Below are 27,600 nucleotides of genomic sequence, written 5' to 3'. Positions count from 1 at the left end.
AGGTCACTGTATGTGGGGTGGAAGACTGACGTGCCCCTCCCTGCCTTTCAGCCGGCTGGAGCCTGCTTCTTCCCAGTGCTCATCACACAGGGTCAGAGATGACCCAGCCCGGCTCCCACCCACCCCTTTGGCAGATGCATAAAAGAGTCCTGGTCCCTCAGGATGTGGGCTCCAAAATATTTTCCACATACCTCTACTCTTGCATGGGACAGTTTGATGCATGGGACAGCTTGACGGCTTATGATTTCTCTTTGAACAAGATTGCATCTATTATTTACTTACTATGCATTTCTTTGTTTTGTTTTATTTTATTTCATATATTTTTTACATCATTTTTCATTTTTGCACAATGTATGCATTTTCATCTTGGCTATAGTCCCCATACAACATATTACAAGGGCTTCCCAAATTATATATTCAAGTATTTTCAAAATAGCGAGCGTAAACATAATGTACCACAAAACCAAAAAGGCTCTCCATGCATCATTTGTGTGATTCAGCTCTGGCCCAGACAAGACATGAGTGCGTCTGGTCAGGGACCTTTCACGCTGGTCTGGGTATCCACCATGCCCTGCATTAGCAGAGGACTGTATGAGTGACCTGATCACTTGCCACTTTAATAGAGTCTCTCTTCTCTGGGTCTCACAGCATTTTCTTTGCACAGACTCTCATAGCTCTTTTCTGTGTGTGTGCAAGTGTGCATGTGTGCTTTGCCTTGTGGCTTTGTGCAGGAGCTGTGAGTTTTTGGAGGGTGAGGATCTTGCCTTAACTGTCTTTGTGTCCCCATGAGCCCCACGCAGGTCTTCCCACGGTGTGACTTTGAGGTGAATCGTAGGACTAGAAGAGATCCTGCTATCCCCTAGCACAGTCGCCCCATTTTACAGGTGGGGACCCAGATGAGGCTCCACAGGAAGATGACCTGCCCCAGGTCACAGGGGCTTCCTGCAGTGTCCCACTTTCATCCCTGGGCTGAGAGCTGCCCTGATGTCTGTCCTTGATGGCCCGGGTAGGCAGCAGTAGGCACTGAAACTTACTTGTGCCTGAGGAACCTGGAGTTTGGAGTTTCACAGAAACCCCAGGGATGTGTGGGGAGGGGTAAGCACATGGGTGTGCCCCCCCTCAAAAAAAATAAAACCAGTAAAACAGATCCACTTACCTGCCTCACATAGTAAATGGGCTTTCTGGGTAGGCCTTACACTGTTTTCTTTGAAACTGGGATTCTGTTGCTTAGAAGAGAGCTCCCCAGAGCTGCAGGAGGAAACCCTCTCCTTGTTTAGTTTGGGGGTCTGCCCTTGTGGCCTGGCTGGAGGGTGTGGATGTGTGCCATGTGGGAGGACTAGGGGGCCCTTCCTCTCCCTGCTGCTCTATCCAGATACCAGGGCCAACTTCTAGAGGCTGCTCAGCCACCATGAGGACCCTGCCCTCTGGATCCAGCTCCACCTCTGGCTTTGCCAAAATAAATAGCTTGGGATGAAGTGCCTGGGAGGCCCTGAGGCCCTTCTGTACACCCACTCCAGAGGGCTATGGCACAGCCAGCACCTTTGCCATTTTTACCCCCCTCTCCTCCTGTGGGACTGGTGCCTCCCTTCTGGAATTTTCTCTGAGGAAGGGGGAGGAGTGTGGAACTTCCAGGGTAGGGATCACTGCCTCTTGATCCAACAATCTGGATCCTGTTACCCTTCTGTAGAGGCGTGAGGAAGCCTTGCTTTTTTGTTTTGCATTTGTCTTTCTTTGTTTATTTTATATTTCACAGAAACTTCCAATAACTCAGTGAGGCCATGCACAGGTTGGGACTTAGTAATAAACACTTGTGGATGAAAATGAAATTATATGGAAAGAGGTTCCTGTTTTGATTTGTCTAAAAAATGCTCCCTCTGCATCCCCTAGACTAGCTCCCTGGGCCAGAACCCTTGAGTCTCAGCAGAGGCACTGCCCTGTGGGGGTCTTAGAGCCAGCCTGCCATCTAGCACATGACCTTTGGATTAGGTGATTCCATACACATACTGCGCTCAAAGCAGTGTCTGGCACATGATAAGAGCTTAATAAATGCTGTTCATGATTGTTAACATTGTGTTATTGGCATAGTTCTCATCATAAATCCATAAGGTAGGGACTTTTATTACCCCCATTTTCCAGATGAGGAAACTGAGGTTCTCAGAGGGTAAAATATGCCCAACTCCTCAAGTGAGTGGCAGAGCCAGGATCCATCACAGGTCTGAACTTGGGGACTTCCGGCAGCCCGATGGTATTGCTTGTCCGGCTGTGGGCAAGGAGTGGGCCGATCAGACACTGCCTGGAGGAGTACATGGCCTGGCCTGGAGGCTGGCACTCAGGGGTCTCAGCGAGCAGGCTTCCTCAGGCAGCATGTGGTGAGAGCCAGGCTGGGTGGAAGAGCAGAGGTGGCAGTGAGGCCACACTGGACACAGAGTGGTCAGTGGTGTCACCAGCAGTGCCCCCTGGGCTGAAGGTGGGACTGGTTCTCTGCCTTTGAGCTGTGTGTGGGGAAGGGGTTGCCTCCTCACTTGGACTACACTAGCTTCAGCCAGGGGCTTTGCCTCACTGCCCTGGAGAGGTGGCAGGTAGGACAGAGTCTGGACAGACACCGAGCTGGAAGTGAGGGAATCTGGAAACACTGGCTAGATTTCCTCCATGGCCCCAGGGTCTGTGATCCTTAATGTCCCATCTGTAAAATGGGAGTGAAAATACTTGTTGTAAAGATTAAGTGAAATATATAAAATGATATTAAAAAAACCTTTATAATCCTAAATCTAGTATGTATACAACTGGTAGTAATCACTGCCGTTTTAAGCTCTTCGTGCCTCACACAGCACTAGGCGATCACATACAGCATCTTGTTTAAAGCTCACAACAGCCCTTCAAGATGGGTGTTATTGCACCAATTTTATGGATGTGGGAAGAAATTCAGAGGCTCAGCTGCCTGGGGCCACACCTATGAGGGGTGGGTTGCAATTTAGACCCAGGTCCTGCTCTCTGATTCCAGAGCCACCTCTCTCTGTTCCCGACCTGCTGAGCTCTCCCCCGTCCCCGTCGTGACCTTCACTAGTAAGTTACTGAACCAGCCACGGAAGCGGCCACGGGAGCGTGTGGCAGTCAGGCACCAAGCTGAGCTACTCGGGCCTGGCAGCTGGGGTGAGCAGGGATCGAGAGATGGGCTTTACCTGCCTCTGGCCCCTGATGGTGGTGGGGAGCAGCAGGCTCCCCTCCCTGCTAGTCTGGCAAGTAAGTTTTGTCAGCCTATGAGTCACACAGCCCTGATGAGTCAGGTTTTTCCCTTATTCTTGCCCAGAGCAGCTGGGGAGGGGGTGGGGGGCTTTCTTAGGAAGTAAGACCTCCCTCCCTTTGCTCTCCCTCTGTTCCTCTTGCTCGGAGCTGCACAGTTTCTATCTGGAGGTCTGTAGCTCTGTCCTGGAGGAAGACTTCCTGTGTCCCTACTCAGAGGGTATCTGGGTATTTCAGCTCTCCGGCTGAGAGAACCCTCCTTGTTAGGTATCCAGAACTGTCTTGACTCTAAACTCCTGTTCTTGGCCTCTTAGCTTGGCTTACCCTCTTCTTTCTGCAAAGAGGGGCTTAACCCTGAATCTTCTGGACCTAATCTTCTGGGTTTCCCTGAGCACAGGTCCCCTGAGCTATATCTGTTTCTTGCCTCCTGCCCGGTCTGGCTGCAAGTCTTACAAGGACAGTCCAGATGGTCAGCCTCATGCAGGCATGGGGCGCTCCCTGAGCACCCCCTGCCAGGTCCTCTCAGAGGCTAATTAAACACAGTGGAAGCAGCCATCCAGGCTGGACCGCCTCACTCCAGATCAGTGCTTCTCAACCCTGGCCACATATTAGAATCACCCGGAGAGCCCTTTGGTGCGCAGGTCCTATCCCAGAGCAGCTCAGTCAGAATCCCCAGGGATGGGTCCCAGGCAACCAGGTTTTGGCTACACCACACTGTTGCCTCAGAAGGCTCTGCCCTCCTGGAGCTGACAGTCAAGACGCAGGGACAGCACAGCGTGCAGATCGGACTCTGCCGTGTGGGATGGCCTGCTGGGAAGGGGGCTTCAGTCCTGCGTCCTGGCGGAGGGAGGTCAAAACCAGGCGATGCTGAGGCAGGAAGGCGGGGAGGACCCTGGTCTGACAGGGTTGGTGATTCACGGGCTACAGAGGAGGAAAGAATGAGTCAGGCACAGCTGCCTGTGAGGCCCAAGCCTGACTTTGGAGGAGAATGAACGTGCTCAAATGTTCAACAGAGAGTGGAGTTCTCCACAGACTGAGTGTTGTGGGTCCGGAGCTGCATGAAGAAGAGGGTGGGGCTTCAAATGATGAGGGTACAGATCTGGGTGATGTCGGGCATCTGCACATACTGCTCATTTGACCAGGACGCTTTTCCCAGAAACTCCCTGGAGCATCTCAGGGTCTCTGTAAGGCATGAGGAAGAAGCGAAGCTTTAAAGAGGTCATCCCCTGGGTCCCCTCAGCTTGGGTCACGGTGAAATGGATCCTGGTTTTCTGACTCAAATCACCCCACTGAAGACACAAACCCAAAGACAGTAACTTAGGTCCAGTTGCTGGGGTGTGGACTGTAAGAGCCCCAGAGGCTCGAGGCATATAGAGCCACCAGCAGAGAAGGGTTATGGGACTTTTCTAGCTCCAGCTGCAACAGTCCTGGGGGGCTTGCTGTTGTGTTTGCTGTGGGTCCGTGCTGAGGTGAAGAAAGCAAGAGCCCTTGGGGGAGAGTATTGGGCAGGCCTCTCCTGGGGTGTTAGGTTAGTTGAGTTATTCTACATAATTTTCTTGATACTGTTAGTTAATGTAATAAATATCTTTATACCTTCAGTTTTCCTAGCCCTCCCTAAGAAATAGACTGCTGCTGTCTACTTTCCAGAAAAGGAGCATTCATGTATTCATTCAAAGTCATGTAACTAGTTTATAATGGAGCTGATGTTCAACCCTGAGCTTCCCCGCCCCAGAATCTGGACCACCAACCTTTGTATTTCTGTTTCTGCTGCCACTCTATGAAGCATGAACTTTCTAACCATTTGGCCCATCCAGCAATGGACCAGGCTTCCTTGAGGGCATCACGCAGGCCTCACCTCCAGAAGTACATGGTGTCTGACTTGCTCCTGCTAGGAGCATCATTTGGAGTGGAAGGTTGACTTCTAATGTAGAGCCCGAATCAGCCATGCAGAATTAGAGTCTCGGATTGGTTTCTGTTGAACCCTCAGGAGATTGGGGCATACAGTCAGGCCAGGTGTCCTGGGAGGGGCTGGCTCTTAGATTCCATTCTGCCCTTGAGGAGGCTGAAAGGCAGGCTGACTCCTTCACGCTTGCTCCTGATACTCCTGATACTCCGTCTGCTTGCTGCTATGCCCCCTGGCTATTTGTCTCCTCTCTCTCAAACTCCTGACATGTTGGTATTCTAGTTGTAATTCAACTTTCACTGGCCAGTAGAGTGGTTTGATGGAATTTATCTCCCACTTCATCTCTCTCTCTCTCTCTCTCTCTCTCTCTCTCTCTCTCTCACACACACACACACACACACACACACACACACACACACACACACGGAAAAGCTGTGGGGTGTGGAATCAGTCCTGTCACCTCTCAAGGCCTCAGATTTCTGTAGAAGGAAAATGACTTTGAGATCACTCTCACTTCAGGGTTCTGCCCTGTTCTGGGAGACCCGTCCTGTGGAGTGGTGTGTCTGAGTGAAGCACTTGTGGCAGTTGATACCCAGTGGGACAGAGCTGAACATCAGGCCATGCCAATCAGCCTCCAGACACCTGGCTACTGAGGCCTGACTCCTCCCAGTGGGGACCCTCCTTGGCAACAGGACGCCAGAAAACACAGCAGCACAGGTGACCCGTGTCTTCTTCTTGGAGCCTTGGTGTAGCAAGGGGAGCCAGCCAGATACCGGAGACGTTTCTAGCAACCTCTGGGGAGTTCCTGTTTTATTTATTAGTCACTGTCCTCCCTCTTCTGCCCCAGGAAAATGCTGACCCTACCTATGCTGCCTGCACAGGGAAGCAGACATCCATCAAACCCGCTCTTTGTCCCTGTCAAACTTAACCTGATTTAGCCCCTGCATCCTCCCTTACTCTGAGGTAGAGACCAAGGTTCATTGCAGCAGGAGTTTTCAAAATTGCAGAGACTTTAAGAGAGGAAAAAATGGTAGCCTTTAAGATTTCTGATTACATAATGGTCTTAAGCATTATTGGCTGGGCTTGATTACTGACCATAATAACTGCTGTCTTCTAAGCACTGGGCAGAGCCATCTCTGTAGTCCATACAGCAGTGCTTGCAGAGTTTTCCAGGCTGGAGCACTGAGGTGTAGGACACTGAGGTCATCTGCCCCCTCTGCCCACGCTCACACAGGTGGTCAGTAGCCAAGGCAGCCCCCCGCTGGCCATCTCTGAAGCCCCTGCTTAAGTGTAACCCTGGAACTGTTCATGTTCAGGCCAGGACTTTGGTTGCCCCTGAGGATAAACACATTAATTCATCATGATGAAAATATACAAGAAAGGAATGGGCTGTAATTCATTTTTTTAAGATTTCATATAACTTGAAACCAGAAGTGCAGTCATTTCCCAAGCACCTGACCTCTGCACTCTACTTGTGAAGTGCAGTTTTCTCTCCCAGCCCGCCTCAGGAAAGGAGAGTTGGTTAGATCCTAGAACAGGTTAGATCCTAGAGCAGAACCTGAGGATTTGGGGGTTCCCTTTGTAGTTGAAATCAGATGGACTGATTTTCCATGAGGAAATGGGATGGGGCACAGTTGGGGGAAGTCAGCTTGGGTGAGGGGAGCCGTGGGTCAGTGCCCAGCCCTTTCACCCCGTGTGGCTGGGGGCCCTGGGCTGGAGGCACAGAGCGTGAAGACCCTGCCCTCTGAACACATCCCAGTAAATGTGTCCGTTGTGTGCAAGCACAGTGCAAGCGCACCGTGTGCCCTGTCCACACCCTCAGCTGCCCACGCGGGGGGCCTCTGGGGAGCTTTTCTTTTTCTTGGCTGCACTTTCATTTCTGGTCGCCACAGAGCTTCCAGCCTTCATGGGGCTGGGCTCCATCCAGCCTCTTATCCTCCAGCAAATTTCTTCTCTGAATACCTCAGGGACTGATTTTTTCCCTCCTGGGCCTCCAACCTCTGCTGCCCCCTTTCTTCCTCTTCCTGTTCCTCACCTGGATTTCTTCAGGCAGCTCTGATGCTCCCCACAGTCCTGACTCTGAACTTGCCTGTCTCCTCCAGCTCCTCACACTTTCCCTAAACTGCCTGCTTGCTTCATTCACTCACTCATTTGGCAAGCCATTCTTGAGACCTGCTGCCTGCCAGACCCTGGCCTGTCCCCAGGATCCCAAAGAACTGGAGGTGGTCCCAGCCTCAGGGGTTTAAACACGAACCCTGCAGTTGTCCCCAGGCTGTGCGCCATCACCAGCCCATTGTGGGGCCCCCAAAGAAACTTCGATTCCTTCAGCCCTGCCCTGGGCCACCCGGGACCCAAAGTACTCCAGGAGGGAGTGCCTGGCTTGTCACTTAGCAACTGGCTCCACCCCTTTCCCTTCCTGAGCCTCGGAGCTGGGGCCTGAGGGAATGAATGGGGAAGCAGGGCCCACAGGCCCATAAGGAGGCCACATGGGGAGGCCTCAGCTGAGCGGAGCTGGCCTAGCACTTTCTCTTCCAAGGTTACCCAGGCTCTGAGGGTCATCCTGGGCTAAGTCTAACTATAAATACCATACTTCCTGAAGGGATTACCTGGGCTCTGCTTCCCCTGACTGCGCCCTCCCTGTGGCCGATTCTTCTTCTGGAGCCTGCAGTTCTTTCCCACTCATCTCCTCCACCAGATGCCAGACTTCAGCCACATCTCTCCAGCCCCCTGCATTCCAGCTGTGACTTCCAGAGTGGGAGGGGATGGGAGGAGAGATTCCAGTCTGCTTCCTGGCCAACAGGCCCTTGCAACTCAGGCTTTTGGGAAGGGGAAGTCCCTGTCCCTGCCTCTTTTGCTTGGAACCTCATCTCCCACACCAGCCAGAGCAAGCCCAGACTTGTCACATAATCATTACTTCTGGGGAGGACACTCTAGGCCCCATCCCTGGAGCAGGGTTCTGGGGATAGAGCTTGGTAACTGAATGTGGAAACAGAGCCTGGGGATTGCCACACATATAAATAGGGCTGTCTCCTGGCTTGGGTGGACTGACTGTCCTGGGACTCTCTTGTTCCCTTGGCTGATCTCAGGCTTGGTGTCACATCCCAGGGGCTCAGCTGTGCCTGTCCCTGAAGACACAATAAGGATCTCTTAGGACCTGAGATCTGAAAGTGAAGGGACTGACTTCTCCCTCCTGCAGACCTTTCTCTAGTTTCCCTCTACTGCTGCTGCTGTTCTCAGCTGTGCTTCCTCAACCATGCCCCTCCACATTCAACTTTGTGTTTGCAAATGTTCCATCTTCAGCTCAGCAGACACTGATGGGAACCTGCACTGGGCCAGACATGCTGCGAGGCACTGAGATGTTCACATAGAAGCAGCCAGGGCCTGTTGGCCTTCCTTGCATTCTTGGGACTCCCCCCTTTAGTGTCCTTCTGAATTAGGTGGGGTGTCAGAGGCATGCTTCCTCTCTTGCACACAGGAAAGGCCCTCTCGTGTTCTCTCTCCCACTCTTATGTCTGTGCCCTCCCTGGGCGGGGGGAAGGGGGTATCACCAGATACCATTCATTATTGAGGCCTAGCCACAGCACCCATCATCATTATCCTCCCCCAACCCAGCCACGGGGCCTCCTGCTGTTTTCCCTTTTTGTTCTCTGCAGCAGTTTGGTTAAAGTACTGAGCTCTTTGGTTAAAGTACAGATGAACCTGCCATTTACACTTCTGTTTTGCTGTGTTTACAAGTGGGGTGCTTCATTCAGAATCAAGTACTCGCCCCTGCCCAGCCCTTAAGACTGTTCAGTGAGTCTGAGGTAGGCTCAGGGAACCTGCATTTTCTAATCTGGACCCCAGGAGATCCTAACACAGGTAGTATTTGTACAACCCTTCCAGACCCCCACTTTTGCCTCTGGACTCAAATACTCATTCTCTGCTCAATCACAAATAGCTCTGCTATTCCCCGCTCACCTTGATCACAGAAACCCACAATTTGCATGGGTACCTCTAGGACAGAATAAGCTTTTATTGTTTATTGGCCAACTTCACCAAAGATAAGGACCACTTCTGTTACTCTGTCTTATTTGGGACAGGTGGAGACTTAAGTAAAAGCCTCTAGTTTCTCCTGCTGCAGCAGTGCCTGCCCTGGCCCCACAGAGTCACCCAGAGCTGCCAGCCACTGAGATCCTAGACATGTGAGCTTGGGCTTGCCGGCTGCACCCTCACCCCCACCCTCAGACCCATCGCTCAGCCCCACAAACCCTACCTACTTTTCCAAGGCAGCTCCCTAAAATATTATGTACCTTTCCCCATTTTTATGCAGTTTTCACTGTATTATTCTTACTACTAATGCTCATTTTGGGAAACTTGGGAAAAAAATATAAGCAAAAAAAAAAATCCTTGGTGACTGCCAATCAGTTATAACCGTTGCTATTTTAGTGTAAATTTTTTCCAGTCTTTTTGATTTTATGTAGAGTATATACATAAGTATATATACATATGTGTGTATGTACATATGTATCACCTACTATTTTATTTTTTTATTTTTTTTTCAAATGATCAATGCAGATAGCCTGACATTTACACTTCTGTTTCGCTGTGAAATGTGGTATTGATAATTTTTTAAAGGTTTATTTATTTATGCATATAAGAACTGGGTGTGGGGCCTCCCCTGGTGGCGCCGCGGTTGAGCGCTGGGTTGCGAAGCTGCCAGCAGCCTCTGCAGCGCCGGTTCTATCCCCGGCTGCTCCCCGGCCACCAGAGGAGGGTCCCACATGGCACACAGACCTCTCCTGCCGCCCGCTGCTCCCCTCAGCAGTGTGCTTCGGTCCTTCTGCCTGCTCTGCTCCCCGCTCTGGCTCTGGTGAATTCTCTCACCCTCCCGCGCTTCTGACTGTACCCAGTGCTTGTATAAATAAATAAATATATCTTTAAAAAAAAAAAAAAAAAGAACTGGTTGTACGTACAGGCCAGAAGTGTAGGGGTTGAGAGGGTTCACCAGAGACAGAGTATCACCTCCTATTTTAGACACAAAATCTGGACTACAGAACACTTCTGTCCTGTTACGTTTTTTCAACGTATTGTGGATGTTTCCCTGTTCCCGCACCCTTCCGCCCCGTCGTGGAATGCAGGCCTCCCGTTGGGCTTGATTTAGGCTTCCTCGCGGTGGTGCGCATTTTGGTTGTCTCCAGTTTTCCTGTGCTGAGTGAAACAGCTTTGTCGACAAGCTTTTACCACTCACTTGTGATTATTTTCTTAGGATACCAGAAAACTAAGGCAGAGGGATGCGCACTTGTAAGTTTTTTGGTGCTGTCCCACATGCCTCCAGAAAGTTTCTTGCCATTTGTGTAGCATATGGGTGTTCACACTCTTTCCACTGCCCAATATTTTTTGACTTAACTAACTTTATTTTTTAATTTAAATTTTATTTTTATATTCCCCATACAATTACAACCCCCTTATTTTGGCCCCAATCCCTCCTTCCCCCCCCACCCCCCATAGAGTGTCTCTGGTTCATAGTTGTTTGTTGATTTTCATATTTTCTTTCTTATAGTTATTCTTTTTCCTGGTCCCTTAATTAGGTTTTCTAGATTCCTGCTATGAGTGAGACCATCCAGTATTTTTCTTTTTCTTTCTGGCTTATTTCGCTGAGCATGATCCCTTCCAGCGCCATCCATGTTGCTGCAAATTGCATGTGTTTATCTTTTTTGAATGCTGAGTAATATTCCATGGTATATATGTACCACATCTTCTTGATCCAGTCATCTATTTTTGGGCATTTGGGTTGTTTCCAAAGCTTAGCTATTGTAAACAGTGCTGCTATAAACATAGGGCTGCAGGTGCTCTTTGGAATTGATGTTTCTGTGTCCTTTGGGTAAATACCTAGGAGTGGAATGCTGGATCGTATGGAAGCTCTATGTTTAGTAGGTCATGACTTAACTAACTTTAAAGCATCAATTTTTTAAATAAGCAATTGAAAATATTCATTGTCAGTTTGGTTTTATGTTTGGATTAAAAGCTGCCTTTTCTGGCTTTGTTTGTCCCCATGCCTATGACTGTAAACACTGTATGTAAGGCTACATACCCTTTGGTGTAGGGTATGGAGAGTTTTGCTGGATATTTTTATGCTGTATTTAATTTGCCCCATGAATAGGGAGCCAGCACGGGCCCAGAGGTGCTGCAGCTGCCCCCTGCTGGCTCAGTGATGCAGTGACAGCTGAGAACAGTTGTCTGTTCCTTGCATCAACCTGCTCCCTTCCAGCCACCAACCCTTTCTAATGTTTTCAGCCTGAATCAGGGAGGATTTTTTTAAACCATTGTATCCTCACTGACTGCAGAGACTGTTACTACTTGGAGAGTCTCACTTGCATGGTGTCCACCTGTGGGGAGAAGTGTGTCTGACGAGGGTGCTGTATCTGTGTGGAGGGGTGGGGGCTCTGAAGGCAAGGTATGTGCACAAACCTGAGGTGATGAATTTGAAAGGTGACCCTGTGGGACTGTGTTTATTTTATTTTATTTTTTTAATGAATTATTTTATTTTATATAATTCTTACATCATTTTTCTTTTTTGCATAATGTATGCATTTTCATTTTGGTTATATTCCCCATACAATTCCCACCCCCTTTTTCTGACCCTAATCCCTCTTCTCCTCTCCCCACCCCCCACTATAGTGTGTCTCTGGTCTATAGTTGCTTGTTGATTTGTGTTTATTTTAAAGAGATGCAGGGCTTCAGGTTAAGACACAACCTGTGAAGCTATCCACAGCCACTGCAACACAAGTTCTATCCCCGGCCAGGGAGCTACACACGTGGCGCAGCAGACCTCTCCTGACTCACCCTCTGCTCCCCTCAGCAGTGTATTTCAGTCAGTCTGCCTGTTCTGTTCCCCACTCTGTCTCTGGTGAACCCTCTCACCCCCCCACCCCCGTCACACCTCTGGTATGTATCCCAGTGCTTGTATGCATAAATAAATAAATCTTTAAAAAAAAAAAAAAGAGTGAGATGTATGTGTGTGGTTGTTACACCTCAGGTGTCCTAGGATCACCAGTTCAGCAACCTCAGAACTGAAACCTGAACATTGAAAATAAAGGCGGGGTGGGGGGGCCTCCCCTGGTGGCGCAGCGGTTGAGCGCTGGGCTGCAAAGCTGCCCGCAGCCTCTGCAGCACCAGTTCGATCCCCGGCCTCTGGGTGAGGGTCCCACATGGCGCGCAGACCTCTCCTGCCACCCGCTGCTCCCCTCAGCAGTGTACTTCGGTCCTTCTGCCTGTTCTGCTCCCCGCTCTGGCTCTGGTGAATTCTCTCGCCCTTGCGTGCTTCTGACTGTACCCAGTGCATGTATAAATAAATAAATCTTTTTTAAAAAAAAGAAAAGAAAAGAAAGGGGCAAGCCTCCCTGGTGGCGCAAGAGGTCAAGCATCGCACTATGAAGCAATCCACAGCCTCTGCAGCACAAGCTCAATCCCCAGGTGGCCAGGGAGCAACCCACATGGTGCAGCAGACCTCTCCTGTCTCGCCCGCTGCTCCTCTCAGCAGTGTACTTTGGTCAGTCTGCCTGTTCTGCTCCCCACTGTCTCTGGTGAATCCTCTCACCCCCTCATCTCTGGCCTGTACCCCAGCTCTTGTATGCATAAATAAATCTTTGGGGAAAAAAAGAAAAGAAAGGGGACTCATGGGTGGCATCTGAAGGGAAAAACAGAGGCCCTGGACCCTGGTCTCTCTATGTTAAGAAGCCTCTTTCTTAGAACCAGACCTGTCAATTCTGACAAGCTTTCTCAACCCTCAGTAGATTTGGACTGCCTGTTAGCTGGACCTGGCCTATACCCACAGGAGCAGAGATAGATGGGGATGGTAAGAAGGTACATCTGGGCCTCCCCGGTGGCGCAGCGGTTGAGCGCTGGGTTGCGAAACTGCCCGCAGCTTCTACAGTGCCGGTTTGATCCCCGGCCACCGGGTGAGGGTCCCGTATGGCGCCCAGACCTCTCCTGCCACCTGCTGCTCCTCTCAGCAGTATACTTGGTCACTCTGCCTGTTCTGCTCTCCGCTCTGGCTCTGGTGAATTCTCTCACCCTCCGGCGCTTCTGACTGTACCCAGTGCTTGTATAGATAAATAAATAAATCTTTAAAAAAAAAAAAGAAGGTACATCTGGCAAGAAGGAAGGGGGCTGGGAAACTCCAGCAGTCAGCTCAAGAAATTGAAAAGCCAACATCAAGACCAGTGGGTGGAGGGGTGGAGGTTCCTGACAGCTGTTGGTTCTGATAGATCAAACCTCTTATTAGGGGGCCATTGATGTTAAAGGACCACAGAGAGAGGGTATCTGGTCATGGAGCAGAGCTATTCCTTGGACCAGGCAGAGACACAGCCAGGCTAAACTTCCTCAAAAAAACATGTGGACAAAACTGTGGCCTCCAGTGCCTCCTTTCTGACTTTCACACCTATGCCTTTGATTTTTTTGCTTGGAGTAAGGTAAGGATTCTGATTTACATTTTTCTGTGTGGGGAACCTGAGTGCCCACACCATTTATCATTAGTCCACTGCAAAGAAAATCTCCTGTGTTTCTCCTATACTGCTTACACAGAATACCTGATGCCATTTGTGTGGGTTTTTTCCTACACCAAGCAATTTTCCAATTCTCTTTGGACACCAACTGATGTCTTAAAATTCTATTAAATTCTTTTTTTTTTAAAGATTTATTTATTTATGCGTACAAGAGCTGGGGTGTAGGCCAGAGGTGCAGGGGCTGAGAGGATTCACCAGAGACAGAGTGGGGAACAGGGCAGGCAGATCGACTGAAATGCACTGTGGGCAAGTCAGGAGAGGTCTGCTACGCCATGTGGGTCACCTCCCTGGCCAGGGATCGAACTCATGCTGCAGTAGATGCGGATTGCTTCATAGTGCTGATGCTTAACACCTTGTGCCACCGGGGAGGCCCAAATTCGATAAAATTCTGACATACCCAGAGTTAGCACAGATCCCACAGATCAAGGACTCAATCCCACGAGACTGGTCCCCACTTCAGATGCAATCATAAGTCGTGCGTCCCCCTAGCTTACCCACAAGTTTTGTCCAAGTTGGCTACAAATTGGAGGTTTGTGCTAGGACCACGCTGACTACAGAATAATAAAGTTGGTGCAAGCCCTCCCAGCACACTCTTCTCTGGGGCTATATCTTTTCTCTGTAGACTTTAGAATCAACTTGCCAAAGTTCCTTGAAAAAATTCCCAGTTAGCAATAGTATTGGATTTAATTATACATTAAATTTATAGGTCAATTTAGAGGAAAATGGACATCTCCCTGAATATCGCTTCATCCCCTTTTGTGTTAATCTTTCTGGAAATCCTTAATTCACAAAGTTAGACCATCTGAAGTTCAACTTTTATATTTTTCATTTCTAGAAGTTCTGTATGATTCTTCACGTCTCTTATTCCCTGCTCATATTTTTAAGGCTCTCTTCTTTCTTAAACTTTACGTGTCATAGTCTGTGTTTGATAAATCCCTTTCTGAAGGCTTTGTGAGTCATATTCTGTCTGCTGTTTTTATTGGCTCAGTGTCTTAGTCCCTTGTTGTCTTTAAAAAAAAAAAAAACTATAACATTATTATTTATTTTCCTTGAAACTTTACCTTGGGAATTCTCAGAAGCCTGGTTTGAAGTTATTTCCCTACAAAGAGTATTTGCATTTGTATTTGCATATCCTTCTGCTGGCCCAGGAATACTTTAATTGTCTGGCTGGACACTTTCCAGCCTGTATAGTAGTGACAGACCCACAGGAGGTTGATGGCAGGTTCAGTCTGACCTGAAGTAGAACTCTCACTCTGTCATGTACTGTGTGATCTCGGTCAGACAAGTCACTTCACCTCTCTGTGCCTGTCCCAGCATCTGTGAGGCAGTGATAATAACACCTCCCTCCTCAGCCAATGGCGAAGATGAAATGGGATAATGGACATAAGTAAAACGCTCCCATGGATCTCCGTCACACAGTGGTAGGCAGCAAAGGTCATCTCTTCCCTTGAGGAGCCGCCCTCTTGCCCCAACCTGTGGGGTCAGCTTGGTGGCCCTCCCCAGCAGTAGTTCTGCCTAAGGATATGAGTGATAGTGGGAACATCAGGCTTGAGCCTGTGCGTGATTCTGCTTTCAGCTTTGGGATGAGCCTTTGAGAGACGCTTCTATCCCCTGTCTTGATCCTATCCTAGGGTTGTCCTGGAGGTGACTTGGGGTGGGGTAAGAACAAAAATGACTGTTAACAGAATTGTTTTCTTCTTCAGCTGCTGCAGGGATTTTTTTGTTGGCAGTGGTAGGTTATGGTTTTTTGTTTTTTGTTTTTAAATTCTTTGTAGCTATATGGTAGAACATTAGTAATAAGACATGACAGTTTATAATTTTTAGTGATGGGAATGTACAATAACAGTAATATAGGTGTGGAATAAACTGAAAGGTGTACATTGACATGAAAATATTTTAAGTCCTTTTTGAAAAACAAGGAATAGAAAGAAATTTAATAATATGAACTCAACTATATTAAGAAAAAAATGGGGAAAAGGAAGTTGGAAGGAAATGTGTCTACAAGTCTACTACAAAGTCTACTCCTGAGCGGTGGTGTGCTTAGTGCTTCCCCCAGTGACAGCAGCAGTCGGAGGGTGCAGACAGCAGTCGGAGGGTGGTCTTTGTACAGTCGCACATTAAATTGCTTCCTGTGTGGTTTTAGACATGTGATACACTCTCTGGGGTCTTAGTTTTCCTATTTGTTGTGTTGCTTTGAGGATCGAATAAACAATGGGGCTAATGCGCCTCGCCTGTAATCTGGCACAAGCTGGCTCTGTAAATGGTGATGGAAGTTATTGCACATCTGTGTTCTTTCTAGCTTTTTTAATACTGAACATGCACTACTTTCTAATAATAAAAAAAAAAAACTAAAGCATCAACAGTAATAACAGACAGTCTGTGCTTTGCTGACAAAAATATATTGCATCCCCAGGTTCGGTGTGTGCAGTTTCCAGGCTATTCCTTGACTTCAGGGAAGGTCCCAGAGACTTAAGTACTCAGGAGCCGCTACAGTGGGTGCCTGGCAGGCTAGGTCCTAGCCAGGGAGCAGAGGGCCTGGGCAAAGGGCAGACTGAAGCTGCTTGTGGTTTTGGAGGTGCTGAGACTCTCCCTTCTGTCCCGCCCAGGACGCAACGAGCCCTTGAAGAAGGAGCGGCTGAAGTGGAAGAGCGACTACCCCATGACTGATGGGCAGCTGCGGAGCAAACGGGATGAGTTCTGGGACACAGCACCTGCCTTTGAGGGCCGCAAGGAGATCTGGGATGCCCTCAAGGCCGCTGCGTATGCGGCCGAGGCTAATGACCATGAACTGGCTCAGGCCATCCTGGATGGAGCCAGCATCACCCTGCCTCATGGTGAGCAGACTGGGCTTTCTCCTGGAGCGCAGGTGTCAGCCAGGGACCTGACCCAAGTCTCTGTCCAAGCCAGTGGGTGGGGGTGTGGCTAGTCACTAGTTCATTCACGGAGACCTTAACGGCAGGGAGCAGGAGTGGGGACACAAAGAAAAATGAGACACGGTGCCAGCTTGCCTAATGAGGGGATGGAAGGACACCAACAAACCTCAAAGCAATGTGATGAGAGCAAGCTATGGATGCCTCAGGGAGCTTGGGACCCCAGGACTTCTATTGGCTGTCACTGTGTGCTCGACACTGAGCTAGAAGTTTGTAGCAGCCTGTGGGGCTATGTAAAGCCAAGGGTAACAGGAACTGTAGAGTCAGCGACTGGAGTTTAACAGGAACATCTGTTTCCTAGCTTTATGACCTTGAGCGTGGAACATCTCAGAGTTAAAACCTCGGGGTCTTACAGCTTTTGTAAAGTGGGGATACCTACCTATAGGATGGTTGTTAGGATTCAAGAAGACAGGCATAACATCATTTAGTTCAGTCCCAGCGCCTGGTAAACCTGTTTCCCCATGTGTTACATTGTACGAGTATGGGAATTGAGGCCCACTAGGGTATAAACCTCTAAGAACAGGGCCTGTTACTTCCTTCATCCTTGTAACTCCAGCACCCAGCATATATAGTGAATGAAGAAATGCAAAGGTAAATAATTTGCCAGGGTTGAATGGCCCGCACCTGGTGGAGCCAGAATGCTAACCCAGATCTTCTTGACTCTGACTTAAATTCCTCCCAGCTGGCCCAGCGACACCTGATGGTAGGAGGTAGGTAGGACTGTGGGGTCCTCACCACAGGCCTACTTGAGCTGCTGTCACAAAATACTGTAGCCCGGGTGACTTACTAATCAACAAAAATTTATTCTTCATAGTTCTGGAGGCTGGGAAGCCCGAGATCAAGGTGTCAGCTGATTGGGATTTTGGTGAGAGCCCTCCTTGGCTTGTAAATGGCTCCCTACCTGCTGTTATCACATGGTGGAAAGAAAAAGCTTTCTGGTATTTCTGCCTATAAGGACACTAATCCTGTTGCCTCAAGGCCCCACCCATATGACCTCATTTAGCCTGAATTATTCTCAGTAGGCCTCTATTTCCAAATACAGTGACGTTGGGGATTGGGGCTTCAACATACAAATTTGGGGGAGACAATCCAGGCCATAACAGTGTGTCCCAAGCTGACTCTGACCACCCTGCCTTTCCCGCAGGCACCCTCTGTGAATGCTATGATGAGCTGGGGAATCGCTACCAGCTGCCCATCTACTGCCTGTCGCCCCCTGTGAACCTGCTGCTGGAGCACACCGAGGAGGAGAGCCTGGAGCCCCCCGAGCCTACGCCCAGTGTGCGCCGCGAGTTCCCGCTGAAGGTGCGCCTCTCCACAGGCAAGGACGTGAGGCTCAGTGCCAGCCTGCCTGACACAGTGGGGCAGCTCAAGAGGCAGCTGCACACCCAGGAGGGCATCGAGCCATCCTGGCAGCGATGGTTCTTCTCTGGGAAGCTGCTCACAGACCGCACACGGCTCCAGGAAACGAAGATCCAGAAAGATTTTGTCATCCAGGTCATCATCAATCAGCCCCCGCCACCCCAGGACTGAAGAGCCCATGGACCCCTGGGAAGAGAGGCCAGGGAGGGGCTCTGCAGGGCTGAGAGACCTCCTGGCCAGAGCACTAACCCCCACCCTGCTGCTGCCTTCGAGTGCTGTTTTTTTCTTCAGGGGCACTTCCCTGCTATATGGCTGCTGGAGAGCCGTGAAGGGACCTGCCTCCCAGGGGCACCGTGGGCCAGTGGTGCCCAGCACCCAGGACGCAGTGCTGCCACACACAGGCCTTGCCAACCTTGTCAGAGAAAAGGCGAACTAGGGCCTTCCACCCTGCCTTGCCATGGCAGGTTCGAGCCATGAGGGCCAGCCCGGAGGCCCCTGGAGCCCAGATCTGTCATCTGGTGCTGCCAGCTGTGCTCACTCCGGTTTTCTGCTCAGGGTCTGAAGCAGCTGCTGTCTCCCTCTCCTCCCCCCAGCCCCTGACTCTGCCCTGGGCACCGTGCCAGTCCTCCAGTGGGGAGGGGACCGCTGGCTAACCCCGGGGCTAGGGAGCCCGAGGCCGGCCTCTGCCTCTCCCTGCCCCCAGCACAATTGGCAGAGATGAGGTGGGTGGCCAGATGGTGGGGCTGCTGTGGCAGGGATCTGCTCAGGGCCATCTCCTGGCTGTGACCCTGTTGGTGGAGGGTCTGCAGCCTGGTCATGGCCCCACAGCAGGTCCCTGTGTACAGACATATCTGCATATTTATCAATAAAGCCTTTTGCTCCTTCCTTGTCTCTTGCCTGCTTTGAATCTGAATTCTCCTGCAGCTCTGTGGTGTAGCGGCAGGAGGGGAGATGAGGCCCCTGGCTTCTCTGGGCAAAGCAGTGAAGCAAGCCTTGAACTGTTAGTCTTCCAGGCCCTATGTTCTCAGGAGTCCTCAGAAAAACCACTTAACCCCTGACCCCACTCTTCTTATCTTCTAAGTGGGGGTGATGCTACTGCCTTGTCACCTTCCTCAGTTGCTGAGATTAAATGGGGTAACTGATGTGAAAGTGCTGTGAAAGCAAAGGCAGCGTGTCGGGAAGCTCTTGGTAGTCACGTGCTTTTGTGCTCCTGCAGCAGGACGGTGCTGGCCTCTAGCTCCTGCCTGTGACCCAAGCCCTTGGGATTGAGGTATATACTGGAAATCCTAGAGACACTGCTCCTTTGTGAATTGAAAGCCAAACCTTTCACAAATTAGATTATGAGCCTGTGACAGCACAGGAACCAGAGAGAAGGAGCGGTTTCTGAACTGGCCAGTGCATATAAGCAGAGAGGGAAATTCTTAAAACTACTCTTGATCTTAGCCAAAGGCCGAGGGGAATCTTAGAGAAGATGGTTCAGCAAGGGCAGGCAGTATGAACATTAGAAAACTGTAGCGGTCTGGTGTCAGGTTAAATCTGGGTCGCGATGACCCAGGGTTGGCTCCCACACTTCTAGGTGGGAAGTACAGGCCTGCTTTTTCTCCAGTTGGGAGTTTTTCTTTCTCAGTGAGCAAGGCTGCACCAGCAGGGTGACCTGACAGGGAAACTGGGAAGGAAAGGATGATCTGGGTTTGGTACTGCACTCTGGCCCTTCCAGTGGCTTCCTGAGCTTCTTGAAGCAGGCTCTGAAATAGCAAGCAGAGGGACCCCCCACCCCCAATTACCCTGAGGCAGTGAAGATGCAGGCTTGGGTGAGCTTTGCCTGGAACTAGTGGCCAGGCAGCCAAATGCACTGATGTCCACTAGGGGCTGCTGTGGTACCTCAGAGAGGCAAGGGCCTATGTGTGCTGTGGGCAGAGGAGCAGCTGCCCTTTCTCCCACTCACTGCCCTGGCGCTCCAGCCTGGAGAGGCAGTCAACCCCTCCCCAAGCAGGCAGAGCATGTTCACAGGACAGCCTAGGGGGCTCAGGCCTATCTTGGTGTGTCCACATTTGACTGTCAAATCCTTTTGGGAACACAGGCTGGGCACTGTCTCCAATCGTCCAGCAGGTGGCACTGCATCATGGCTCGGGGTAACCAGTGGGTCCTTGGTGCCTCTGGGCTGATTGGGATAAGGTCCAGGTAGCCCCAAGTACTAAGAACTGAGGATCCTGCCTATAGCCTACTCTTGGGGCACTGTGCCGTCCAGTTCTAATGAGCCAGGAGTTGGGAGGGCAGCTCCTCCAATCCCCCCCACTTCTCCCAAGGCTGCTCAGGGTGAAGGTGATAGGTGGGGAAGGCAGGTGGAGAATTGGGCCCGTGACCTCATTGCAAAGGCGCCTGGGCGGGAGGGGGGGGGTACCCTGGCCTATAAAGCCCCCGAGGCTCTGTGGCTGGCAGAGGCTGATTACACACGGCACCATGGCAGCTTCAGAGGCTGTGCAGAGAGCCACGGAGCTTATTGAGCAGCGGCTGGCGCAGGAGGAGGAGAATGAGGTATGGGCAGGGGTGTGTTGGCCCAAGGGGGTTCTGAGGAGACCCAGTTCTGCTATCAAGGTGAGGCAGAACCTGGCTGCTGCACCTGTGGTGGTGAGGGGACAGGCGCTCCCAAGGGCCCAGCTGACTATTCCTGCCCCAGGGTGCTCCTGGTGGAGGAGCTGGCTGGCGGTGGGAGGTTGTACCTTCAGCCCCAAGAATTGAGAGACAGTGGGGTGAGCAAGTCAAGCTGGTCTCCCCGAGACCCTGCCCACCTACCTGACCTTCAAGGAGATGGGTGAGGCTTCACAGAGTGAGACAGCACTGCCTGGACATTCAGAGATGTGAGGCTCTGAGCTTCCCCAGCTTTGGTGAAAGTTATTCTGCAGGCAGTGGGGAGCCACTGAACATTTTTCCTGAGGGAGAGTGGGAAAACAGCTCTGACATCCCTGCTAAGGATTGGAGGGGGAAAGATGGGCCCTAACAGGCATGACAGAGAGTGACTTGTGCATGAGTTTATAGCTGACTCCAGAGGGACTGAAGGAGAATGAGGCAGAGGGAAGGAGCAGGATCCAGTGGAAGGAGCAATGAGGACTGGGGAAGGGAGGGCAGATTTGTCAGAATGTGAACTGAGTCTGCTGAGTCCTGACCAGGGTATCCCTGGATCTCCAGGAATGCTACTTCTCACTCCCCCAAGGGCTTGTGCATGCAGGCTGGCAGTGCCAGGCAGGTGAGTCATGCTGCTGTGCCATTCCTGGAGTGCTGCCACTGGACACAGGGACTTTCAGCAAGAGGACCCTGAAGGCCTCATCCATTCATTCATCCAGCAAATATAGCAGCAGGGTTGTCAGGAGAGCTGGTGCTCCCAGAGCCAGCCTGCCCACGGAGCATCTCCTTGGCGCCGGGCACTGTGCTAAGGGTCCTATGGGCATTCTCATCTAATCTGTACCACAATCTACAAAGCAACATGGGAGTTTTATTTTGTTGTGTTTCAGTCATAGCAGCCAATTCAATCAACATTTATTGAGCACCTAGTCTGCAACAACATATCTGTAGCAGGGGCTAGAGCATTTGGCTAAGATAATGACTAGATATTAGGGTTCCCATTGTTTTCAGCAGGATCCTCGGTGAAGAGCCTCTGGCCAGCCTGTTCTCCTTTTTTGGGGTGCAAAGGGAAGCCCCCAAGGCCATTCCAGGACTAGGACTCTGTTGTGAAGTGCTTACTGGGTCAGGTCATCACTGAGGACTGAGGAGTGGGCAGAGAAGCTGAGCCTGCCTGCCATTACTCATTCACTCATTCATTAATTCTACATTCTAAGAGCACCCAGTGCATACTAGGCCCTGTCATAGGGATAAGATGACAAGGCCCAAGCCACCCTCTGCATGCTCCTTGAGGAGCCTGGCCAGGGTGGCACACTTGGTAGTAGCCACAGCCCATGTCATCCCTTGTCCCCGGAAGAAGATAAAGCATATCAGGTAAGACCAGTGCAAGGGGACCTCAAACCATATAAACCTGAGCGGAGAAGGTGCCAGTGGGCCACACGACCTCCCATATGCAGACCTGGGAATCAATCCTCAAAGCTAGCTTTGAAGAGCATCACCATGGAACTCAATGAGAAATGCAAAAGGCAGCTGAGTGCTCCTTACTGGGTGTCACTCCTCCCTACCTGCCATCTTGACCTGGCAACCTCCAACCTGGGCGAATGTTCCTGACATGTGGGAACAAGAGAGTGGGTGCTAGTACTTCCCAGAGAGTCCTTTCCTTTAAAGTGAAGGGAGTCCAGGAAAATCAGAGCTAAAAATGGAGAGACTTGGAAGGAGTCCACCCACACTGTTGCAACGAGGATAAGGGCAGAGTCCACTTCCAGCTGCAAGCTGGGAGCCATGGCCCCCGTCCCTGAGAGTTCCTGAGAGCGATGGTTTCCATGCTCTAGGATTTCAGTGGAATCTAAGGGGGAAAATGTGCTGCTACTGACAGTCACCAAGTTTTTGTATTGCCAAGCGAGCCCATTTGAAAAGTAGCCATCATCTCTTAATCGCAATTACTTCATCAAAGTGATTTTTTCATGCCAGAAAGAAAAAAAAAAAAGTTGTGCTTGAGAAAGTGAGTATGATGAAAATTCACTCCGGTCCCCCTTTATCCTGGGAGGAGACTGGTGTTTGCTCCCGAGTCAGAGTTGAGCCTGAGGTGGGCCCTGTTCTGGGCCAGTCAGGAACAGGGCAGGAGGAAGGCCTGTGGTCACGCAGAAGGAGTCTTTGGGGGTGTCCTTGGAGAGATGAGAGGCTACCTGCCTCCCCCAGGCCTGTGGGCAGGCCCCCTCCAGCATGTCTTCTCCACTCACCAGAAGCTCCAAGGAGCTGCCTGCCAGAAGGTGGCCATGGACATGCTGGTGCTGGAGGATGAGAAGCAGCACGGGGCACAGAGTCTCGCCTTACACCAGGTTAAGGTAAGTTCCTGGAGACCCCATGTCTGTGCTCAGGAAGGAGCCAGGGGGTGATGGTCTCCCTCCTTCCAGTGTCTGTGAAATAAAGTGCCGCCACCCACACTGGACACATGCACACCAGCATTTTAGCAATACCAAATCTGGGCCCCACCTTGACCTGCTCAATCAGAATCTGCACATGCAGAAGACCTTATGGTTCTCCCTTGGGAAGCCAGATGATGGACAGCCATGCAGCAGAGCAGGTGCAGGTGTTACGGGCTGAGGGAGGCTGTGCCTGCTGACAGGAGAGAGCTCCAGGCAGGTAAGAGACCCCTGTGTGGAGGGTGATCTCACAGGACATGTGGCTGGAAGGGGACATGTGGAATCAGAGCAAGAGTTACCTCCTGGGGGGAAGGGCTTTCTCTTCAAAATGTCTATGCGTCTGTATTACTTAATAAATATTAATTGTATATAACTTTTAAGATCACACACAAAAATGGACAACTGAGGGTTCAGACCCTGTTCTTCAGGCTTGGGCTAAGAACTGCCTCTGAGATTCCCTCACCAACTCCCCACCCTGCCGGACGCCTCCATCGGCCTCTCCCTCCATCTGAGCTATCTGTGTCCCTCCTCACCAGCTTCTCCTAGACCCACGAGTGCTAGGTTCACACTCCCTTGAGAAGGTCTCCTTATCCTCCCCTTCCAGCTGACTCAGGGGACCCCCAGGCTCCCCAAACTCTGCGCCAGCACCGGGGGCTGATGCGTCCTCTCCACCAGGGCCAAGAGCGGGTGCGCAAGACGTCCCTGGACCTGCGGAGGGAGATCATCGACGTGGGTGGGATCCAAAACCTCATCGAGCTGCGGAAGAAGCGCAAGCAGAAGAAGCGGGAGGCCTTGGCTGCCGCCCAGGAGCCGCCCGCTGAGCCCGAGGAGATCGTAAGTGTCCTGGGGGAACACGTGCGTGGCCAAGGTGGTCTGGGTGCCTGCGGCACAGCCTCGCTCCTGCATGCTCGCCCTGCAGGCTGGCCCCGTGGACGAGGAGATGTTCCTGAAAGCGGCAGTGGAGGGGAAGCTGAAGGTCGTGGAGAAGTTCCTGGCCGATGGGGGTCCCGTGGACACCTGTGATCAGGTGACGTTCCCACCCCGCCTGCTTCTCCACCTGTCCACCTCTCACCCTCACGCACCCACCTGTGGGCCTGTGCAAGAAAAGGCATTGGTGTCCTACAGAAAAGGGGCCTTGGAAGATTTTGGGGTGCTCCCTGTCCCACATAGAAGTTTTGCTAAATCCTTTGACACTTTTCAACTTGAGCCACGCAGAGTAACAAATGTTACATGGTTTTCTCAAGGAAGAAAGAAGAGAGAACAAATCCACAAAGTCCAAAACCAAGAGTTTGGGGCTCCAACCTCATCTCTGTCACCTCTCAGCCATGTGACGATGACCAGGCCTGTCCCTATTCCTGACCTCAGTTTTCTCCTCTGTGAAAAGGCCTACTCCCCTCACTGCATGTTATGGGGGGCAAATGGAACATTAATGCCTTGACAGGTTTTACTGAATGAAAGAAAAATCCCTATAAAACACATATTATTAGGACGTTATATTTTTGTGCACAATGGTACATGTAATACTTTCTTTTAAAAGTTATTTTTATTTTATTGTGGTAAAATATAGGTAACACAAAATAAGGCATTTAAAATATTTTAGTGCAGATTCAGCAGCATTAATTATACTCGGAATGTTGTACAACAATCCCCATTATCTATTTTCAAAACAGTTTGGTCCCGTTATATTTCTTTTGATTTTCCTCCACCACACTTTCTAGAGCTCTTCTTGCATCCTGGGATTCAGCAAATCAAGGTCACCTCTTCAGAGTGTGCATTGTCGTAGGGTCAGACTGCATATCCTTTCCATTCTTAGACTCCAGGACCTACTCAAGCACCTCTTGCCCCCAAGCACTGTGCCCAGGGCACGAGAAGACTAAGGCAGGTCTCCCTAGAGCGAGAAGGAGCTGGCAGAACACAAACAATATGGGAACCCAGGGCAGGGGTCAGAATCCAGGCCTGGGTCTCAGCGTGGGTGGAAGATGAGCTTAAGCCTGGGACCAGAGGCCTTGACAGTCTCTCTGGGGGCAGTTCCGCAGGACAGCCCTGCACCGAGCTTCCCTGGAGGGCCACATGGAGATCCTGGAGAAGCTCCTGGAGAGTGGGGCCACTGTGGACTTCCAGGACAGGGTGAGCAAGGGGACAGGTATTGGGTGGGAGGCTGGAGGTGGGATCAAGACTCCCTCTCTGGGGGCCTCCCCTGGTGGCGCAGCGGTTCAGCGCTGGGCTGCAAGGCCGGTTAGTTCCGGCCGCCGAGGAGGGTCCCACAAAAAAAAAAAAAAAAAAAAAAAGACTCCCTCTCTGGGCCACAACCCTGGAACCTAACAAGTTGCCTCGGGAGCAGCCCCGCCTCTAGCGGGTTGTATGATCTTGGGCAGTCTCCCCGCTCCCCTTCTGTAAGCCTGGCTTGGACTGTACAAGCCACCAGGGTTCTGCTCCACTTGCTTCAATTCCCATACTCAGTAGAGCCCCTTCTCCTCCCCTGGATGTGTCCCTGCCCTTGTGACTGGAGTCCATCCCTCTGGGGCAGTTTTTTCCCCTGAAGCTGTACAGTAAGACCCCATCCTTCCCTTTTAGCTGGATTGCACAGCCATGCATTGGGCCTGCCGAGGGGGCCACTTAGAGGTGGTGAAACTCCTGCAAAGCCGAGGAGCAGACACCAACGTGAGGGATAAGGTCAGCAATAATGCTCCCAATATTGTGGTGGCTTTGGGGTTGAGGGGGGGTGGTGGGCAGAAAAACCCAGGAAGGCAGGAAGGTAGGGGGCTACTTTGGTTTCTGGAGTGGCTGCAGAGCTCAGGGACGGGTCTCTGGCATCAACTGCAGGCCCTGGGGTCACCATCTGGGATGGTTGCAGGAAGAGCAGAGGAGAGAAGAAATTCACTCTTTGGGGGCTTTGGGAGCACCCAAAAGATGCAGGATTTGTCCATCCAGGCATTCTTTCATCCTTCTGTCTATCTCTCTAGCCATCTGTCCAACCATTCATTTACTCATTCATTTATATATTCATCTATCATTTCTCTATCCATTCATTTCTTTGGTGTAACTTTGAACAAGTGACAGTCTTTGAGCCTCTGTTCAAGGAAGGGCAGAGGAAGCGAGCAGTTGCTTGCAGGTAGGGAAGAGAGGAATCAAAGAAGGCTTCTTAGAGGAGGTGTCTTATAATGCTTTAGAATTAGACCATTCAGTAGGGTAGTGGGAAATTGTAACATTTCCTGTCCCTCCAGGGCTCAGGCCTTGCCACTAGGACTGGGGGGGGGGGGATTAGGCTGGAGTCAGGACCATTTCCCTCCCTCAGTCCCTTTTCCTTCCCACCCAGCTGCTGAGCACTCCGCTGCATGTGGCGGTTCGGACGGGGCACGTGGAGGTTGTGGAGTACTTTCTATCGCTGGGCCTGGATATCAATGCCAAAGACAGAGTGAGTGTCCGCCCCCACTCCTGCCCAGCCCTACGTGGGGGGGTGGGGGCACAGGGAGGGGTGTGCAGCAGCCTGAGGGCTCCGCTGCCCACATGGGTTATGCTGACTGTCACACTGGCTCCAGGAAGGGGACAGCGCCCTGCATGATGCAGTGAGGCTCAACCGCTACAAAATCATCAAACTGCTGCTCCTGCATGGGGCTGACATGATGACCAAAAACCTGGTGAGCTGCTTTCCCCCCTGCATCAGTAACCGGTATGCATGGCTGCCTGGGCCTGGGCTGGGCTCTCAGGGGAAACACAGAAGAGAGCTGGACTCGCCTGCCCGTGGAGCTCTCTCACGGAGGAGAGTCTCTCTGGGTGCCTGGGGATTTGGGGTCTGCCACCATCCTAGGTCTCTCTATGCGGGTATATGTCAGGAGCACCAGTGCAAAGAAACAGCCAGGAGGGTCAGCAAGAGGGTCAGTAGTCAGGAAGATACAGGGAGGGTATAGAGAGGGCTTCTCAGTTCCATTATTATTGCCACTTGGGACTGGAGAATTCCTTGTGGGGGACTGGCCTGTACATTGTAGGGTGTTTAGCAGCACCTTTGGCCTCTACTCAAGATGTTGCCAGCACCCTCCCCTGAGTCGTGGCAACCACAAATACCTCCAGAAATTGTCATCTGCCCCTGCTTGGGAACCGCTGGTGTATACACATGAGGGCGTCTCCCGGTACAGACTTCTGAACAGTGACCAGATCTCCTCTTGGTTCCCCCAGGCAGGGAAGACCCCCACAGATCTGGTGCAGCTGTGGCAAGCTGACACCCGGCAAGCTCTGGAGCATCCTGAGCCAGAGGCAGAGCAGAATGGGCTGGTGGGGCCTGCTGAGAGTGGGCAGGAGACCCCCCAACCTGAGCCAGCCCAGTAAGGCCCACTCCAGGCCAGCCAGGCACCCTCCCCAGCCCCTGCATCAGCCAGAGAGACACAAGAAAGGGCCTGTGTGTGACCTGAGAGGCCCCTCCCTGCCCAGCTACTAAAATTAAAAAAAGAAGTCATTTTCAAAGAAGTCATTTTCACTATTTGTGTTTGTTTTCATTTGTGACTGAAATATTTAGGATTGAAGGGTGGGTGGACCAAGGGTGGGTGGACCAAGGGTGGGTGGGCCAAGGGTGGGTGGGCCCCAGCAGGAGG

The 27,600-nt window shown here is 51.2% G+C and overlaps 2 protein-coding genes across 2 annotated transcripts in view; both read left to right on the top strand.

The window, feature by feature from the left end:
* UBTD1 (ubiquitin domain containing 1) overlaps nucleotides 1-18,861 on the top strand; it is a 49,067-nt gene extending 30,206 nt beyond the window's left edge. The window contains exons 2-3 of the mRNA XM_037495613.2: nucleotides 16,293-16,520; nucleotides 17,761-18,861. Coding sequence (XP_037351510.1) covers nucleotides 16,293-16,520; nucleotides 17,761-18,146 — 614 coding nt within the window. The 3' untranslated portion in view covers nucleotides 18,147-18,861. The remainder of the gene's footprint in view (nucleotides 1-16,292; nucleotides 16,521-17,760) is intronic.
* Nucleotides 18,862-19,774: 913 nt separating this feature from the next.
* ANKRD2 (ankyrin repeat domain 2) lies at nucleotides 19,775-27,452 on the top strand. The gene is given in 11 exon segments (XM_037495979.2): nucleotides 19,775-19,786; nucleotides 20,282-20,419; nucleotides 20,421-20,510; nucleotides 22,835-22,936; nucleotides 23,690-23,848; nucleotides 23,934-24,041; nucleotides 25,043-25,141; nucleotides 25,589-25,687; nucleotides 26,331-26,429; nucleotides 26,554-26,652; nucleotides 27,188-27,452. Coding segments are annotated over 11 exon segments (1,155 nt in total). The 3' UTR covers nucleotides 27,338-27,452.
* The last annotated feature ends 148 nt before the right edge of the window (nucleotides 27,453-27,600 follow it).

This window comes from Talpa occidentalis, unplaced genomic scaffold (assembly GCF_014898055.3).
Source record: "Talpa occidentalis isolate TD23 unplaced genomic scaffold, MPIMG_talOcc4v2.1 talOcc4.8, whole genome shotgun sequence".
NCBI classification, from domain to species: Eukaryota; Metazoa; Chordata; class Mammalia; order Eulipotyphla; family Talpidae; genus Talpa; species Talpa occidentalis.
This window is presented reverse-complemented; position numbering and strand designations above follow the sequence as displayed.